The sequence below is a fragment of the Capricornis sumatraensis genome, chromosome 3 (genome assembly GCF_032405125.1).
Source record: "Capricornis sumatraensis isolate serow.1 chromosome 3, serow.2, whole genome shotgun sequence".
NCBI lineage: Eukaryota > Metazoa > Chordata > Mammalia > Artiodactyla > Bovidae > Capricornis > Capricornis sumatraensis.
In genome coordinates this window covers 170,186,930-170,205,480 of record NC_091071.1, presented here as the reverse complement: position 1 = coordinate 170,205,480, position 18,551 = coordinate 170,186,930, and the positions used below count along the sequence as shown (strand labels likewise).

Here is an 18,551-nt window from a genome sequence, read left to right as displayed (position 1 = left end):
GGAGAGTGAGCAATGGCATCCAGCAACACTGCGCTGGAAAAACACCTGAGAGAGACCGTAACTCCTGCTGAGAGAGAAGACGACGCATCATTAGCTAGATGTCCTTTGTCCTACAGAGAAGGAACCCGCATGTGACTGACTTTCACCCATTTGGCCTTCTCAGGGTGACAGAAGCAGAAAGGATGCTTTTAAGGAGCAGTGAGGCTCTCTGCAGTCTTCACGTGCTTCCCTGTCAGTCGTACTGCTGTGGCACTGCTGTCAACGGTCCTTTGTGTAAGACAGACACTGGCAGGGTTTCATTTCTTTCCTGACGCCCCATCCAGGTTTCCCTAAGCCCTGGATCAACTGAGACGGCCTCTGAGCTGGGTGACGGCTTAGGAATCTCAGACCCCATACATCATCTGGTCACAGGCCTCTATCTCCTCAGGCCCCTATTCCCAAGGCAGGGGCTATTACTATCTGGGGTGGCAGGGGAGAGGGGGGATGCAGGCTTTCTTGATATTCCACTGCTTGCACGAAAGGCAGTGATGCGACAGGAGGGTTAAATGTCTGAAATAATTCACACTAAGATGCTTTTGCTAAGGAAGATCACTAAAATGGCATTTTGACAGAGGTTCTTATGGGAACTAGAACGGCACTAGACAAATGCAGAGCCTATCCAAGCATCTGCCTTTCCCATATCTTGGCTCCAAGCAAACAAAATCCGCTCAATTCAGAATGAAATCCAAACCCAAGCATGTACCCCCACTGAAGGCGGTCTCATTCATTCTTAGCAATTAAAAAAAAAAAATTACAGTTGAGCTGGCTTTCCCTCAGCTTCAAAATAGACTAGGTTAACCCCCATCTTCCTCCTAGAGAAGAATGGCTCCAGCTACAATCTGTGTCACTGTGTTCACACAGCTTGCAAAACTCCCAATACCCCAGAGACTACAGAAGTAATTTGTACCCTGAACTTAGACCTGGGGGCTTGCAGCACAATTAAATGTGTACCAGGGTAGACAAGTCAGCCAGAATCTCTCTGAATGTGTGTTTGCTTTACTCCTCTTTGTGATGAAAGGTGGTGGTGGTGGGGGGGGGGTTTGGGTAGATAAAGACTATTGGTACATTTGAGGCTTCAACAAAGTCAGGCTACATCGAATAGCTTGTGCAATTACAGGCACATTCCCCAACCCAAGATACTGCTCTGTGAACCTCCCACTTTACACAGAGAATTCTGCTCTGTCATTCCATCTGCAGTTTCTGCTGCAGCCCTTCCTGCCACCCTTCCCACAGATTTCTTTTGAAGCAGGTGGAGGGGGAGGTGGAGGGAACCTAGAGGGTGGTGGTAGATGAAGAAAGAAAGGGTTGAGGGGAAGAATCTGTATAAACAGAAGCCTCTCTCTGGGGAGGGGTGAGGGTGGGATAAATTTTCGCACTACCTAGGGAAGGCAGATGGGGGAGAACGAGGAACGCGGAGGAGAAGGGGAGGAAATAAAGAGCACCAACGACCCCTGAGGGCAAAGCACAGGCTCTCTGCGGCACTCACTCAGGCTGCCCAGCTGTCGGATGACATTTGCCAGGGTGATGTTGGTCATGCATTCCAGCTCGCTTCTAACGCTAGGCAACGTCTGACGGCACAGGTGCCTTGGCTCGATGTTCCTCGTTACTAACGGCATGGTGGACCTGCTTCAGGCAATGTTCTGAATGATGAAAAACAACCTAAAAAAGAAATAACAGGAAAGTATTACTCAACCACAAATTCCAGGCACACCAAGGCTGTGTGAGTCGTTTTTCCTTTTGTCTTGCTCTGATCTAAACAGCTTTAAAAAATCTTTCCCTCTCTCTCTCTTTTTCCCCTGCTTTAAGCCCTCCCCATCACACCCCTCTTTCACAGGTTTGCTATCAGAGCTCTGCTGGATGAGTTTAGAAATTCTGAACTGGTGACTGCTGGCTGAGGGTACACAGGCAGCATAAAAACCTAAAAACCCTAAAATAACAAGTATGCTCCAGCTAACAGAAGTCTCTAGAGGCAGGGACGCATGGTCAGAAAACAGCCCATTCAGCAGGTCCTGGATGGTACCGATCCTAACCTGGGGGTGTCCACAAGCAGAACAGATCAGATTCCAGATGATCAATTATGAGAATCAAAAAAGAGCTTCTATCATCTGACAGTCTCCACAACGAAATTACGTTGCCAAGTGATTCCACTGATCTACATCAGGACGTAACTTCTCCAGTTCTTCCCTGATGGAGGACTCTTAATGTACAACTAAATACTGCCAGTATCTATTAAGACTACTAAAGTGCACTCTGTAAATGGACAGAATGAAAGAATACCAAGGAAAATTTTACATGTTCAATATATTAAACCTGATGCCAAGCACACTGTGCTCCAAGACTCCCCAGCAGTCCTTTCTCTTCTACTCACAGCTCCCTTTCTCTCTCCCATCCGGTTCAACACACCTGGGCCAAAAGGCTCTTGAGACAGCAGGAAGTGTCTGGAGCAGATCCGGAAACCTTCCAGTTACTGGTTCTTATCCTGTCGGCTAAGCCCCTTTCCCTAGGAAATCCCCCAGCACTTTAGGTTCACGCTGAGCTATTGTTTCAGAGTTAGATTACCAAATTCCTAACTTTACGAGGACAGGAGGAGGTTTTTTATCCAACAAAATGACTATATGACTATAGCCAAGGCACACCGGGCTGGAACTGTTCACCTAACTTGTGAAACTAAAGAAATCTGAAGCAGCCTAAAGGTTTTTGTGCTAGGGAAAATGGCAAGTTAAATGGTAAAGCATAAAGGTAATATACTCAAGTCCCCAATATTGCAAACACCTCTTAAAACACACACACAAATCCACAGAGGTTTACTTACACTGAATCTTAAAACACCAGCTCATCACCAAGAAAGTTGATTGTGAACACGAAATGCTTAAACCAAGCTATACATCATAGAACTTAAAAGTGAACCAACATATTGTCTGACCAAAAGAAAAAAAGCCCTTCAGCTCAAAGAGGGAGTAGAACCCTTTGGAACAGACTGCTCCTTGTTATGGACATTCTGATCTGCTAAGAGTAAAAATAAAACAGGAAGCCAGCAGCCTGGGGAACAAGATTTCCTGTCACCAACAGCAACAGCCCAAGAACCAAGAGAATCAGCTGTTTGCTCCTAACTTTGAACCTCCCTTTAATAGTCACTGTATGGCAGCTGTGCCTATCTTTGGGGTGCAGAGGTGTTTCCTGAATATTTGTCTACTGTCTAAGGAAATAATTTTCATTCTGTTCCTCAGCTAAGTTCCCCTTTGATTCAACAGATTTTCTAATCCAAACTCTGGACTTTCCCTTCCAGTCTAATGATTCTCCTCTTTTACATAATGTAAAGGGTACTGGGTACTAACATGCAGCTTCAGTAACTAACTCAAACTGAGAAAGGGTTTAGAGCAGAAAGGGAGACAAGGGGTCACAAATAAAAGAAGCTCACAGGGCTGTGCACCCTCTGAATACCCCCAGATTCCCCAAATCCAAGCTCACCAGAAGAGCCAGAAATTCAGGGTGCAGCCAGAGATGACTGGAAACAGCCACTATGGCCCCCTCCTTTAGCAATCATTTCAGAACTTGTTCCAGCATCTTAGAGGAGCTACAGGAGCCAGATCCCCTTGAAATTCTGTGTCAAATGGCTACTGACAGGGCATTCCAGACATTCTCTTTGGACACCTAATGGAAACTGGATTCCAAATAGCTAGGTAAATGTCAGATGGGGATGAAGCTGGGGATGAACCTTGATACTTTAGCATTTATGTTTTCCCAAGTTCCTTGGGTAAGAAGACACAAATGGAGTCAACCCTGTGTCATCTGGAGGTGTGTGTGTGTGGGGGGGGCAAGTTTTCAATACCAAGATAGCTAGCTACGTCTTGCTGAAAAAAAACCAGCTTCCACATCAAGCTAGAGTAATCAAAAAATTACAGTATTCAATATCCATCAAGACAAAAGAATTAGAAAAGTGAATCTGCTACTAAAAAAAGTCATTTTACATGTTTCAGAATCACCAAAGAAAGACAAGAGTCCTTATTAAATGGAATCACCCACATTACTATTCACTTTTCTTCAAAAGAAGTATGGAATTATGCACAATCTGAACCAAAATACTAACTTGACCAAGAAAGAAATCCTACATTCCAGTGAAGATAAACTTGGAAATGAAGCAAAGGCTCTTGACTCAACTCAGCTTTAAGTTGTGGAGTTGAGACATACTTGGGTTAGTGCCCTGAGTCTTGACACCTTACTAGCTGTGTGATCTTGCGCAATTTTCCTAGAGACATTAAATAATGTAACATATATAAAATGTCCACTACAGGGCTAAGAAAAAAAGGTAGTTATTTTTAGTTCAATAGACCTGAGGCAAATCCTCCTGTAAAGTCAATTTTATTCATTGACAAATATTTTGAAACACTTTTAACAATGGACATATTATGTAGTAGAACGCAGTGTTCACATAAATTTAAAGATGAAACCCTAGACATCAATGAAATTTGTGAGTTCTGTTTCTGGAGGCGGCTCCCAGCCATGCTGTTGGGCCTCTTGAAGAACATACATTCTCTCTCCTCTACTCTTTTACAATGGGTTCCTCATCTGAACCACAGAATAGAGAAAAGGACTAGAGTGACTGTTTTCTCCATTCTCATCAAGAGTGTAAACAACTAGCACCATTCCAGATGCACTGGAGAGAAGCTAATGCATTATATACAATGGATACCTAATGGCATTAGGGCTTAACGTTCTCATGGGAATCCAGTGGAGAAAAACTCCTCGATCATCAGTCGTCATTTAGTGGAAAATCAGTGGAGCGCTGGGTGTTGAGGAACTACTAAATTAACGAAGTGACATGGTCAAATCTGCATTTTTAGACAAACCATTCTAAAAGAAGTAGGAAGCTGTATTTGGACAGAAGACTGGAGGTAAGAAGACCAGTTGGGAAACTCTTCCCAGGATGAGAAGGAGACGATAGAATGGAGAGGCCCACCACAGCTAGCAAATAAGAACTGGGAAACCACAGACAGGCTGTGAGGGTGAGTCCAATCCTTCAGCCCTATCTGTTCTGTACAAAGTGATAAAATGTATGTTTCTTTATTAAACATATTATGAGGGAGTTCCCTGGATGCCTAGTGGTTAGGATTTGGTGCTGTCACTGCTGTGGCCTTGTTGCAATCCCTGATCAGGAAACTGAGATCTTGCCATTTATAAAAATTTTTTTAAAATAAAAGTACTATGAAAAGAACTAAATGCTAGTGCCAGTAATGAAGGGACAGTGAAGAAAACCAAGAAAGTAGTCATTCTTAGCTAGAAAAAGTAGTTTTGGACACATGAAAAGTGGAATGTCCTGTCTTTATAGAATCAGTAGAAGTTCTTTTTCAGTTATACTTTACTTTGATTAGAAAAATTATACGCTATAGTGATATTTGCTAATTTGGGGGTTTGAGAAGGTCTTACCTTCAGGGATGTTACATAGGAGAGGAATTAAATTAGAACCATTGAGAAGATAAAAGTTATAGGGACGTAGATTTCAATTAAGTTAGTTCCTTTTAATTAGAGTTGTCCTATATTAGAATGGGTTCTCTTCAGAGGTGATAAGTTCCCCAGTATCATCCCCTGGATACCAGCTATTAGGCATGCTGGGGGAGAGATTCCTAGACTGTAAGAAGATGATATGGAGAGGTCAGACTGGATGACTGATACAATGCCCTCTAAATCAAAGATGATATAATTCTGACTCTGGGCTTCAGTTTCTTCATTTGCAAAATAAAAGGACTAAGCCAAGATCTTTAAGAATTTCTAAAATTCTTGGAGCTTTACGCAGTGGCAGTATCGTAGCCAATGAGGTTTATCCGAGGCACGATTATTGCTAATTGAAAACTCTAAAATTCTTGGATTTGCTGGACTTTGGCGACCTGATGTGAAGAACTGACTTATTTGAAAAGACCCTGACACTGGGAAAGATTGAGGGCTGGAGGAGAAGGGAACAACAGAGGGTGAGATGGTTGGATGGCATCACTGACTCAACAGACCTGAGTCTGAGTAAACTCCAGGAGTTGGTGATGGACAGGGAGGCCTGGCGTGCTGCATACCACGGGGTCACAAAGAGTCAGACACAACTGAGCGACTGAACTGAACTGAAAGCTGCCATAACCTCTGCTTGGCCAACAGTCACTTGCATTTTGAACATAAGGCCAGGGGAGGTCTGGGTACTGTAAAGATGGATGGATCATGTCCATGAATCAAACTCTTCTATAGATCCAGAATGGTAAAAAGGACATTCCAGATAGTGCCCTGGGGTTAAGTTAATTACACTCGGGGAGCCTCCCAAGCCAATCTGGATGTTGGCTACCCAAAGATGAAAAGAAAAAGGGGGGGAGCTTTTTTTTTTTTTTTAGACCAGTTACAGACTTCCAGTCAGACTCAGCAGCAACCCCCATCTTCACCCCCCAGCTATTTTCAGCTTAAGGGACTTGAGAATGAGTCAGAATAAATCGAAGACTTCAACCATCCCCTCTAACCCATGGCTTGGAGTACACTGACCAGTCTGGACTGCCAGTACCATGATGGGATTCCTGCTTTGAATTGGAAACTGGATGAGGTGTTCTCTGAGGTCCCTTCACAACAGTAAGACTCTACAAGTCTGTATATTTGAAGTTATCATGGGATATTTATGTATCACATTTGGCCAGTCTTAAGGCAAAAGGAGACTCTGACATGTACCCTACACTCTGAACTCCCAACTCTGCTCCCGCCAAGCCTGGAGCAGGAGTGGGGTGAAGTAGGTGAGGGGGACGAATCTGGAAGCTGGAATAAGGTAATAAAGGAAGAGTGCATGTGACGGGGAAGATGCACTCATCTGTACTCTACACTTTGAATTCCTATTAACAGCAGGACAAAAAACAGATGACTGCTCATTCTGGCAATGACATGTATTACTAGCTGTTTATTATAAATAAATGAATGATGCTTCATTTAGAGCCATGGTCACTGATAACACCTGCAGATTTCTATGGTCACATCCCAAAGCAAGTATATCTGAGCTACAGCAATAACTATAACAACAGAAATGCTTCTCAAGGCAGTTCCTCTTTGAAACATACCCTCAAAATGCTGATCAGCAGTAGCATGGGATGAGAACATGTGGGGATATTGTATGTGTGGCAATTAGTACTTCTGCTTTTCACTTCAGCATTTCCCACTGTTCTATAGTTAACAACATTTTGGATAGGGGCATATGAGAAGTGCCTTGCTTTGTAGACTAGTTTCCTCTTTCAGGAGATAAATTTCTTTATGATAAAGAATATGCATTCCACAGTGGTTCAAGAATCTCAACTGAAAAGTCAAACAATCACTTGATTTCAAAATAAAACACAACACTCAGGTTTACTGTAATCTAAGTTGGTCCATCAAAATATTTAAAGAAGTATAAATTTACTGCTGCATATAGCAGTTCCTCACTATCATGCAACAATCCCAAGGAGAATTGTCTCTTTATAGACTTAGGCACCTACCACTTCCTGTTGAAATACAGGGTGGGGCTGAAGCTACAAATATAACCAGACTCTCTCCAAACACAAGAAATTACTGACAAATCAGTTTAGGTCACCAGAGTAATGTTCAAAAAAGCTGGCAAGATAAATGGAACTCCAAGAGTGTACAAAGAAAGTATCTGACTGGGAGAACCAAGAATAAGAGCTTACCTGTGATCTAAAACCAGGAGAAATGACCAATTTCACAAATGAATGACACCAGCTATGGACCTACCTTCAATAAATGTAAAGTTCCTTCTTGTCGTAATTTGGTTTTGGGAAAGGAGTCCAGGGGAACAGATTTCTAAACTACAGTATCTTACTCCTTGAACATACTGTACATCTATCAAGGACCACTCACACCTGGCAATTTCATAACTTTCTATTATCTTTTAGGGGCAATACCACCTTTTTTCTTCTATTACTCTTCAGGCTTTAATCATAGCTTTGTTCTTAAAGCTAAAATCGGGAGCTAATAACTTCAACCTGCAAAACTGGTTTCTTCTAGTATCAACTATTCCACAGAAAACTGCCTTTTTTGGTTGGTTTTTGTTTTGGGGTTTGTTTTGTTTTGATTATTACTGTATAGCTGCTTTACAATGTTGTGTTAGCTTCTGCGGTACCGCAAGGTAAATCAGTTACACGTATACATATATCCCCTCTTCCCTGGATTTCCTTAGGTCACCACAGAGCACTGAGTAGAATTCCCTGTGCTAATAGTTGGTTCTCATTAGTTTATCTATTTTATACATAGTAGTGTATATATGCCTATCCCAATCCATCCCCAATCCCACTTCCCCTTGGAAGCCATATGTTTGTTCTCTACATCTGTACAATACCTGGAGAAAACCGTAATTCAAGAAGATACAAGCACCCCCAATGTCCACTGCAGCACTATTTACAATAGCTAGGACGTGGAAGCCACCTAAATGTCCATCAACAGAGGAATGGGGAAAGAAGATGTTGTAAATATATACAATGGATTATTATTACTCAGCCATAAAAAGGAACGAAATTGTGCCATTTGCAGAGATGTGGATGGACCTAGAGACTGACATATAGAGTGAAGTAAGTCAGAAAGAGAAAATCAAATATCATATATTAACACATATATGCAGAATCTGGAAAAATGGTAAAGATGAACTTATTTGCAAAGGAGAAATAAAAAACTGCTTTTCAAATGGCCAAAATTAAGCTCTTTTTTAAAGTAAGATCCATCTGGTTGTCCAAAAGAAAATACACTTAAATTGTGCACTGGAAACCACTTAAAACTGTGAGTCAGGTTCTAGTTCTTAGTCTAATGATGACTAGCAATTGGAGAAAAACTTTCAATTCATCTTTCCAGTTCAGCTGTGAGCTGCACTAAAAAAAATGCTTGAGAGGTGCTATATGAAACTGAGATTTTGTTTACAAAATATTCCTAGCTCCAAAGAGATTTATTCACATAAAATATTTTCTGTATCTGCATCTTTGCCTAAGTTCCTAGTTATGAATCCATTTAAATTACACAGGGTCTGCATGGTTATCACTGATAACTTCAATAACAGACACAAAGTTCATTTTACTCTCCCAGTCTTAATTCCAATTTCTAGCAAAACTTAAATTCATCAGAATGGAATGGTCTGAAATACTCCAAACTATCCATCTAAAAGGTCTTACTTTTGATCCAGCAATTACACTCCTGGATATTTATCCAAAGAAACAAAAACACTAGCTTGAAAAGATACCTACACCTCCATGTTCACTGCAGCGTTATTTACAACAGCCAAGACACGGAAGCGACCCAAGTGCCAATCACGAGATGACTAGATAAAGACGACATGGTATACACACACACACACACACGTACACACTGGAATATCACTCATCCACAAAAAAGGAATGAAAACCTTTGGGACTGATCTATACACACTACTGTATATCATATAGGAAACTAATAAGAACCTAGTGTATAGCACAGGGAACTCTACTCAATACTTTTTAATAGTCCATATGGGAACAGAATCTGAAAAAGAGTGGACAGGGACTTCCCTGGTAGTCCAGCAGCTAGGACTCAGGCTCCCAATGCAGTAGGCACCCGATCAATCCCTGGTCAGGGAACTAGATCCCACATGGTGCAACTAAGAGTTTGCATATCACAACCACAAGATCTCACATGTCACAACTACAGATCAAACACACCATGTACCTCAACTAAGACCCAATGCAGCCAAAAAAATAAACATTTTAAAAAATTAAAATAAAAAAATAGAGTGGATCTGTATGTGTGTAACTGATTCACTGTGCTGCATAGCAGAAACTAAAACAACACTGTAAATCAACTACAGTAAAAGTGCTCCCCCTCGAAGCAGAATGAAATCTTGCCATTTGCAACAACACGGATGGACCTAGAGGGTATTATGCTAAATGCAATGTCAGACAGAGAAAGACAAATACTGTATGATTTCACTTATATATGGAATCTAAAAACGAAACGAACAAACACAACAGAAATGGGTTCCCTGGTGGCCTAGCGGTTAGGAGTTGGTGCTTTCAGAGAAGCCGCGTGTGTGTGTGCGTGTGTGCTCAGTCACTCAGTCACGTCTGTTTGCAATCCCACTGACTGTAGCCCACCAGACTCCTCTGTCCATGGAATTTTCCAGGCAAGAACACAGGAGGGGGTTGCCATTTCCTACTCCAGGAGATCTTCCCAGCCCAGCAATCGAACTCGAGTCTTTAGAGTCTCCTGCACTGGCAGGTGGATTCTTCACCACTGGGCCACCTGGGAAGAAGACTGGGATTCAACTGCTGGTTAGGGAACTGAGATCCCTTAAGTAAACAGAATTGATACAGAGAACAAAGCAGGTGGTTGCCAGAGGACAGGGGGAAAGAAAGAAATAGGTGAAGGAGATTAAGATGTATAAACTTCCAGTTGCAAAATAAACAAGTCAGGGGTATGAAATGTACAGTATGGGAAATACAGTCAGTAACTATGATATGTATTTGTATTGTAACATATCTTAACTAGACTTATCCTGGTGATCATTTTGAAATGTTTCAAAACACCAAATCATATACTGTATAATAGGAACTAGCACAGAGTTGCAGGTCAATTATACTTCAAAAATAAACTCATGGAAAAAGAGATCAATTTTATAGCTATCAGATGCAGGGGGAGGGGAACTGGATGAAGGTGGCAGGTATAAACTTCATTATAAGATAAATAAGTGACAGGGATATAATGCACAACATGATAAATATAATTAACACTGATGTATGTTATATACAAAAATTGTTAAGAGTGTAAATCCTAAGAGTTTTCAACAAACACACAAATTTTTTTCTATTTCTTTAGTTCTGTTATCTATATGGAATGATGGATGTGAGTAAAACCATTACGCTGCACACCTTAAGCATATACAGTGCTGTGTGCCAACTATATCTCAATAAAACTGGAAAAATAAATGGGGGCTCACTTTTACTCTGAGTGCATGCATGCTACATTGCTTCAGTCGTGTCTGACTCTGTGACCCTACGGACTGGAGCCCACCAGGCTCCTCTGTCCACGGAATTCTCCAGGCAAGAATACTGGAGCGGATTGCCATGCCCTTCTCCAGGGGATCTTTCCAACCCAGGGACTGAACCCACATCTCTTTCGTATCTTGCATTGGCAGATGGGTTCTTTACCATTGGCATCACTATGAGTAAGTGAGGAAACCTTATTCCTGTCATTTGTGGGTACTCAAGTACCAGATTTCTTTCAGCTATAGTCATCAAATGAGCATTAAATTCACACAGGAGTTTAACATGAAAAACAACTCAACTGCTCTGGGACAAAGAAACCTCACAAAACAAAACCTCGTGCTCGCTTCAGCAGCACATATACTAAAATTGGAACGATACAGAGAAGATTAGCATGGCCCCTGTGCAAGGATGACATGCAAATTCATGAAGCGCTCCATATTTTTTAGGAATAAAACTACCATATGACCCAGCAATCCCACTCCTAGGCATATACCCTGAGGAAACCAAAAATGAAAGACACATGCATCCCACTGTTCATTGCAGCACTACTTACAATAGTTAGAACATGGAAGCAACTTAGATGTCCATCGACAGATGAATGGATAAAGAAGTTGTGGTACATACACACCAAGGAATGTTACTCAGCCATAAAAAGGAATGTATCTGAGTCAGTTCTGATGAGGTAGATGACTTCACTTTGTATAATAGGTTCTAGGTTCAGTCAGAAAGAGTCAGAAACAGAAAGATAAATATCATATTTTAACACATATATATGGAATCTAGAAGAATGGTACTGAAGAACTTATTTATAGGGCAGCAATGAAGAAACAGAGAATAGATTTATGGACATGGGGAGAGGGGAGGAAAGGGTGAGATGTATGGAAAAAGTAACATGGAAACTTACATTACCATATGTAAAATAGATAGTCAATGGGAATTTGCTGTATGGCTCAGGGATCTCAAACAGGGACTATGTATCAACCTAGAAGGGTGGAATGGGGAGGGAGATGCGGGGGGAGGTTCAAAAGGAAGGGGACATACGTATACCTATGGCTGATATGGACTTCCTTGGTGGCTCAGATGGTAACGCATCTGCCTATAATGCAGGAGATCCGGGTTTGACCCCTGGGTCGGGAAGATCCCCTGGAGAAGGAACCGACTCCAGTATTCTTGCCTGGAAAATCCCATGGACGGAGGAGCCTGGTAGGCTACAGTCCGTGGGGTCACAAACAGTCAGACACACCTGAGCAACTTCACTTTCACTTTCTTTCATGGCTGACTCATGTTGAGGTTTGACAGAAAACAACAAAATTCTGTAAAGCATTTATCTTTCAACAAAAAAATAGATTTAAAAACCCCAAAACCTCAACAAATCACTGCACAAGATTACTAGAAATGTGTCAATAACTCACACAAGCCCTTATAAAGTATTCTCTTTTTTAAAAAGTTTTCTTTATTTACAGGCAACGACAGAAATGAGTGATCTCCGGTTGGTGGTGGCCAAAAAACTGAGATGAGGATAGATACAAAAGGCATTCCTCTCCAAGTACCTGGGCTTGAATACCCGGGAGGAAGCCTAACCTGGACATGTGCTACCATATAGGAACACAAAGTTGATTTTTATGGGAGAATGTCTAGTTCCCAGTTTACTATCTCACCCAGGGATGGAGAAAATGGGGCTAGGCTGTAACCCTTCTTTCCTGGTTCCTGCAAATAGTAGTCTACTGCACTTGGTTAAGCTCCCTACAGACAAGACATTGGAGCACCCACTGGTGGATGAGATACTGAAGCAAGTTTGAAAATGAGGAAGGAGATAATCAGGATGGAACTGTACATTAGGCACTGAGTAGGTCTCATTTCATCCTGCTGGCTCTCTAGCCATGCATTTCATCTCTATGATGCTTCTCTTCATATTTCAAGCATCCCTCGGTAGTAACTACTCCCTCTCTGGGATGAAAAGGCCGAAAAAGAAGCCAGTTCCACACAAATGAGAAAGGCCAGGGGGGGAAAGGTTACAGAGTAACAACAAAAAAGGAAATTCAGCAAAATGTTCTGCTGACAGCTCAAGGCGATACACGAACACACTGTGTGGTCATGGGGTAGACGGAGCAGTAGTCCTGGATGTGACTGGTAACACACCAGCGTAAGTGGGAGAGAGACCTGCCATCTCAGCTGCATCTGTACACCAGCGAGTGGAATTACGAAGCACACTGCCATGAGATTTCCTATCAACTATTCTATTCTGCCAGCGGTAACAAGAATTCATTGCTGAAAAAGTGTCACACACTCATCTGTCACCAACGGCCAAGCTGCCAGCAACTAAGAGCAGCAAAGGGCAGCTGTACATCTTCCTCTCACAAGGTCTATCCACCACTCAAAACGTGGGATTTATAAGGAAAAGTCCCTGAACAGCGGGAAAAGCACGTGTCCATTTCTTTTCTTTCTATCCTCAGTTTACTAGGTTACCAAAGCCCTCAAAAGAGCTAATAAGCAGTGATGTAGAGCAGCAAGAGCATGGGCGTTAGAGAAAGAGGTGTGGACTTCACCCCACTACTGCCGAACTTCAGTTCTGGGACTTTGGCAAGCAGTACTCTCCCTGTCTGTTTCCTAACCTGTTAAAATTAGTAAAATGATCCTTAGTTTTTAAGGTTGTTGTGCAGAAAAATGAAATGATGCATGTATAAAATACTTAACATAGTACCTGGTACAGAATAATCACAGTAACAGTAGCAATGACTGCAGCAGTAACAGTAGTCCCTGCAGCAGCAGTGGTGACAGAAATACTAATTCTGCACCTATCTAGCGGTCAGCTCTGGCATATAGCTAAAAATGTGGTTCTCTTCACCAGTAAACACTCTTTTAATAAGTTTTGGGTTGCATTAATTGCTAACTACTAATTATAGTACCCTTATCAATCAGTGAATATTTATCAAGTAGACACTAGATGACACAGAGAAATGTAAAATTCTTCCCATGACTCCAAGAGCTTATAATTTGAGGAGACAGATAAAACACAGGTAAGTAACAACACAGTAAACAGAAGTTATCTAATGAATGATGTTGTCAATTATGACAAAAGAAGGGATGAGAAGATCACTTTCAACTGAACAGAATTCCTGGAATAAAGACCGGAACTGGGCAGGATTTGGATTTAAAGAATAAAGAAGGGAAGTTTTCTAGGTGAGGGTAATATAAGTAGAAGACTTGAATTCTACCATGAGTATTTACGGAAAAGTCACAACTCTAATGGGTTTTTATGGTATTTCATGAAATTTAAGATGCATGATTATTCCAGAGATTTTAAAATATGGGGAAAATATACATCTCAGAATTAATGAAACATAGTATTTCTTTTTCTATAATATGAGAGGGTGAACAAGATGATCTTTAAAAGTTCTTTCCAATTCTAAAATGATATAAAAAAAGAAACAAAATGATATGATTTGGTTAGACTTATAAGATAATATTCAAATTTTACCAAATCATCAACACCATGAGAAGAAAGATAATAAAAAATAAGAGAGACTGAAACCAAATCCCACTATTTATTTGCAAGGCTAAAATGTTTACCTCCTAATTAATATGTGCGTATGTTCTTTTATATGTGCTAAGTCGCTTCAGTCGTGCCCAACTCCTCGCAACCCAATGGACTGTAGCCTGCCAGGCTCCTCTGTCCATGGAATTCTCCAGGCAAGAATACTAGAGTGGGCTGCCATTTCCTTCTCCAGGGGATTTTCCCCACCTATGTATCAAACCGGCGTCTCTTAAGTCTCCGCACTGGCAGGGCGGGTTTACCACAAGTGCTACCTGGGAAGCCCTTTCCTCTATATATTTGAACATAATTATAACAGCTGTTTTAATATCTTTGTCTGGTAATTCTATCACCTCTATCATTTTTGAGTGTTTCTATGAACTGATTTTTCCCCTAATTATGGGCCACATTTTCCTGGTAACTTTTGACTGGATGTTGGACACTGTGATTTCATGACGTTGAGTACCTAACATCGTTGTCTTGGTTTCAAAAGTGTGAGGCTTTGTTCTGGTTGGCAGTTAAGTGACTTCTGGTTCAATTTGGTACACCTGAGGTTTCTTTTTAAGCTTTGCTAGGGTGGATCTTGAGCAGCTTTTACTCTCTTGGCTCTTTAGCCCCAGTACAGACATGGCCCTTCGGTGATCTCTACTGGATGCTCTCTACTGGATCTCTGCTGGAGAGTGACCAACACGGGCTCTCTACGCTGGCTGATAGGAATTAGTACACCTCCCTACACTGGGAATCAGTTAGCTCATAAGTTCCTGGTCACTCTTGTCCAACCTCCTGTAATCTGATCCCAGGCATATGGGTGATCAGTCAAGCCTCAAGGAGACCCTAAGAAGATTTCTAGAACAGTATTCTTCCTCTTTTCCAGAACTGCACCCCACAGTTTCCAGTTGCCTCAGCCTCCCTTGAACTATTAACACAATTTGTCTCTTCAGTTCAGTAAGACAAATCTGCTCTGCTTGGGATTCCCCACCGCCTCACCCCGCCTTGCTCCATGGTTAGAATATACATCTAGACAGAAAATCAGGGTAATCACGGGGCTCACCTCCTTATTTCCCTTCTCCCAGCAATCAAAGCCACAAGCTTCCTATGTAAGTCAGGATTGATTTCCACTCTGGTTTTGCAAGGTCCCCAATCATAAAGAGGTATTAGTTTCAGTTTATCTTCAATAAGTATATGCCATGGAAAACTTTTAAAAGGAAGAACAGGTATCCCAAAATCAAATAAGAAAACACTGCAAAAAGGTAGGATATCACCACTATATGCCTGTAACATATTTGAATAACATTTAATTTTCTGAATAATCATAATTAATAATGGCAGAAAATTTTCCCTTTTTCTTTTTTTAAAGTTGGTACTCACATAGGTATTTATCACATTAAAAATCAATACAGCTTGATGAATCCAGAGGCAAGTTCAGTCAAGAGACAAGGATTCCCTGAGCCACTAGTTATATATGACTTTGGGCTGGTTAATCTCTCCAAGCCTCATCTGTAAAATAGGGAAAATAAAACCTATCCCATAGGATGGTTTTCAGGATAAAACGAGGTAACATACGTAAGCCTTCTGGAGGGGTATCTAGCACCTAGTAGGTACTCAACAACTGATAGCTCTCATTGTTGCTAATTCAAAGGAGAACTGAGTTTGTTGGACTTACCTCCTAGTGGTAATACAATAATCTAAAGAGCGCAGGTCAAATCAAAGAGTTCTCCTAATTGGTTCTCTTTTCTTTGGTCTCAGAGGAAACCAAGCAGTAGGTAGGCCTCTTAACTTCTGAAACGGGTTCTCTGGGAGTCTGAAGACAGGAGCTGAGAAAGAAATGGATGGCCTCAAAATTCCACCAAATGCAAAACTTATTTTTGAAGTGGAATTAGTGGATATTGACTAAAATAATAAAGACGTGGCCGTGAAGAAACTTATGTATCTAATTAGAGCTGGTTACTATTGTTAAGTGAAGAGTCAACTGGAAAATTCAAGTTAGAACTTGTTTACTTGATCCCTCAACTTTTAAGAAATGCAATCCATTATAAACCCTTGAATTTTAAAATATTTTACTACAGCTGTGTAAAATATCACTTGAAGAGAACTGATTTGCCTTTTACCTCATGTTGTAAACTAAAAGGTTCAATAAAAATGTATCCAATGTCAAGAAAAGAAAGAAAGAAATGGATGGCCTTTGCTTACGTTATACCAATTTTAAGGATTAAGACAAAGGGTATCAGTCTATCAGTCCTCCAAATCACAGTCAAGAGTCAATTCAATATTTTCACTTTATGTATTTTGAAAGCAGTCTCAAAGGTACTATTATCTGGATTGTACCATTTCTTAAAAAAAAAAAAAATTCTTTCATCTTAAAGGCCCAAGGCAAATGTCACCATTTCTAAGAAGCCTCCCTCAACTCTTCTAGTCTGAAGTAATTTCTCCCTCTCCAAAGGTGCCAAAAAAGTATGCTGAACCTTTCACAGTAGTCACTACATCCTATATTGTAGCACAGCTTTTTGGAGTGTACAATTCTTTGAATACAGGAACTGAAAAACAAAATATCTCTAAACAGAAACAGTAGTAATAGCAGCAGCTGTTGGAATCTGCTGTAATAAGGGTGGGATTTTTAAAAACTTCTTTGCATCCTATAGTGTCTGCCCAAAATGTGTCAGGTATTTAGTCACATTTTCTTTAACAAATCTAATCTTCAAAACACTACTGAACGGTAACTGGTAGCATTCTGATTTTACAGCTAAGAAAACTAAAACACTAAGAGCAGTTCTGTAACTTTATCACAGTCACACAGCTTTTAAACCCAGGTCCATCTGCATCCATGACACTATGCTGACTTCACAAACACCCTAGCCAAGACTGTGCCCAAAGTTCTCATTTTCATACACAAGGGCCATCAAACCCCAGACTAGTTTCTTCCCCCTCAAAAAAAAAAAGATAATATGCTAACATAAGAAAGCCTTCCTGACATATTTACCCTGGAACGGCAATGGTGTTAATGAGAATAACACACTGCTTTCTCCCTCTCTACACCCAGTTTTAGCCAGCTGCTCAGGGGCTTCACATCTTTCACTTTAAATAACAGAAACACTGGCTCATTTAAAGTGCCAGCCTCAAATAACATACATGTTCAGATGCTACTGCTTTTCAAACAAACGCCTATTTCCAAAGAGCTAGGCATTTGGGGTTCCGTCACTTCTGATGGGTTACTTTTATTTACAGGGTCCCTGAAAATCACTTTTAAGTTCCATTCTCTGGGCACTGTTGAACTCATCAAATCTTGTCATTAAGGACTTTTTAAAAGTGCCTAATCTATCATCTTCTTTTACAATGAACCAAAACACATTCCCATGGGTAATTCCTTAAGTGTATACAGTAGTCCCCTTTCTCCAAGAGTCATACATTCCAAGCCCCACAAGGATGCCTGAAAGTACCAAACCCTATATATAAACAAAATACTTTTTTCTTTCCTTGTTAAGTCGAGAACTTTCACCTTTTCACTTAGAGGAAGTACTTTTTGGCCTCTCTTTGGCTACTCTTGCATTTGAGGGTCATTAATAGGTAAAAGAAGGATTATGTGAACACAAGCACTGCAACACCTGCCAACTGATCTAATAACCGAGATGGTGGCTAAGAGACTAACAGGCAGGTAACATACACAGCGTGGATACGCTGGACAGAGACGATTCACGTTCAGGGCAAGACAGCGTTAGGATGGTGTGAGATTTCATTATGCTGCTCAGAAAGGTGAGCAATTTAAAATTTATGAATTGCTTATTTCTAGAATTTTTCATTTAATAATTTTGGACTACTGAAATTAGTTATTATTTAATAATTTTGGTAACTGAAACAGAGGAAACTGAAACTGCAGATAATGGGTGATGACTGTATGTATGTTTTAAAATAATATTCTTCTGAGCCTTTTTCTAAAAAGCACAACTGTTTTTCCTTTTTAGCCCAAGCAAAGATAATTATAT

The 18,551-nt window shown here is 40.8% G+C and overlaps 1 protein-coding gene, 1 non-coding gene and 1 pseudogene across 2 annotated transcripts in view; 2 read left to right on the top strand and 1 right to left on the bottom strand.

Annotated features, from left to right (window-relative positions):
- WASF2 (WASP family member 2) overlaps positions 1-18,551 on the bottom strand; it is a 70,436-nt gene that overhangs the window by 18,677 nt on the left and 33,208 nt on the right. Inside the window, exon 2 of the mRNA XM_068967250.1 lies at positions 1,526-1,698. Within this exon, the coding sequence (XP_068823351.1) occupies positions 1,526-1,655 (130 nt within the window). The 5' untranslated portion in view covers positions 1,656-1,698. The remainder of the gene's footprint in view (positions 1-1,525; positions 1,699-18,551) is intronic.
- On the top strand, positions 5,819-5,925 carry LOC138077345 (U4 spliceosomal RNA; annotated as a pseudogene).
- On the top strand, positions 11,379-11,485 carry LOC138077359 (U6 spliceosomal RNA). The gene has a single exon (XR_011144796.1). It is a non-coding gene; the product is annotated as a U6 spliceosomal RNA (small nuclear RNA).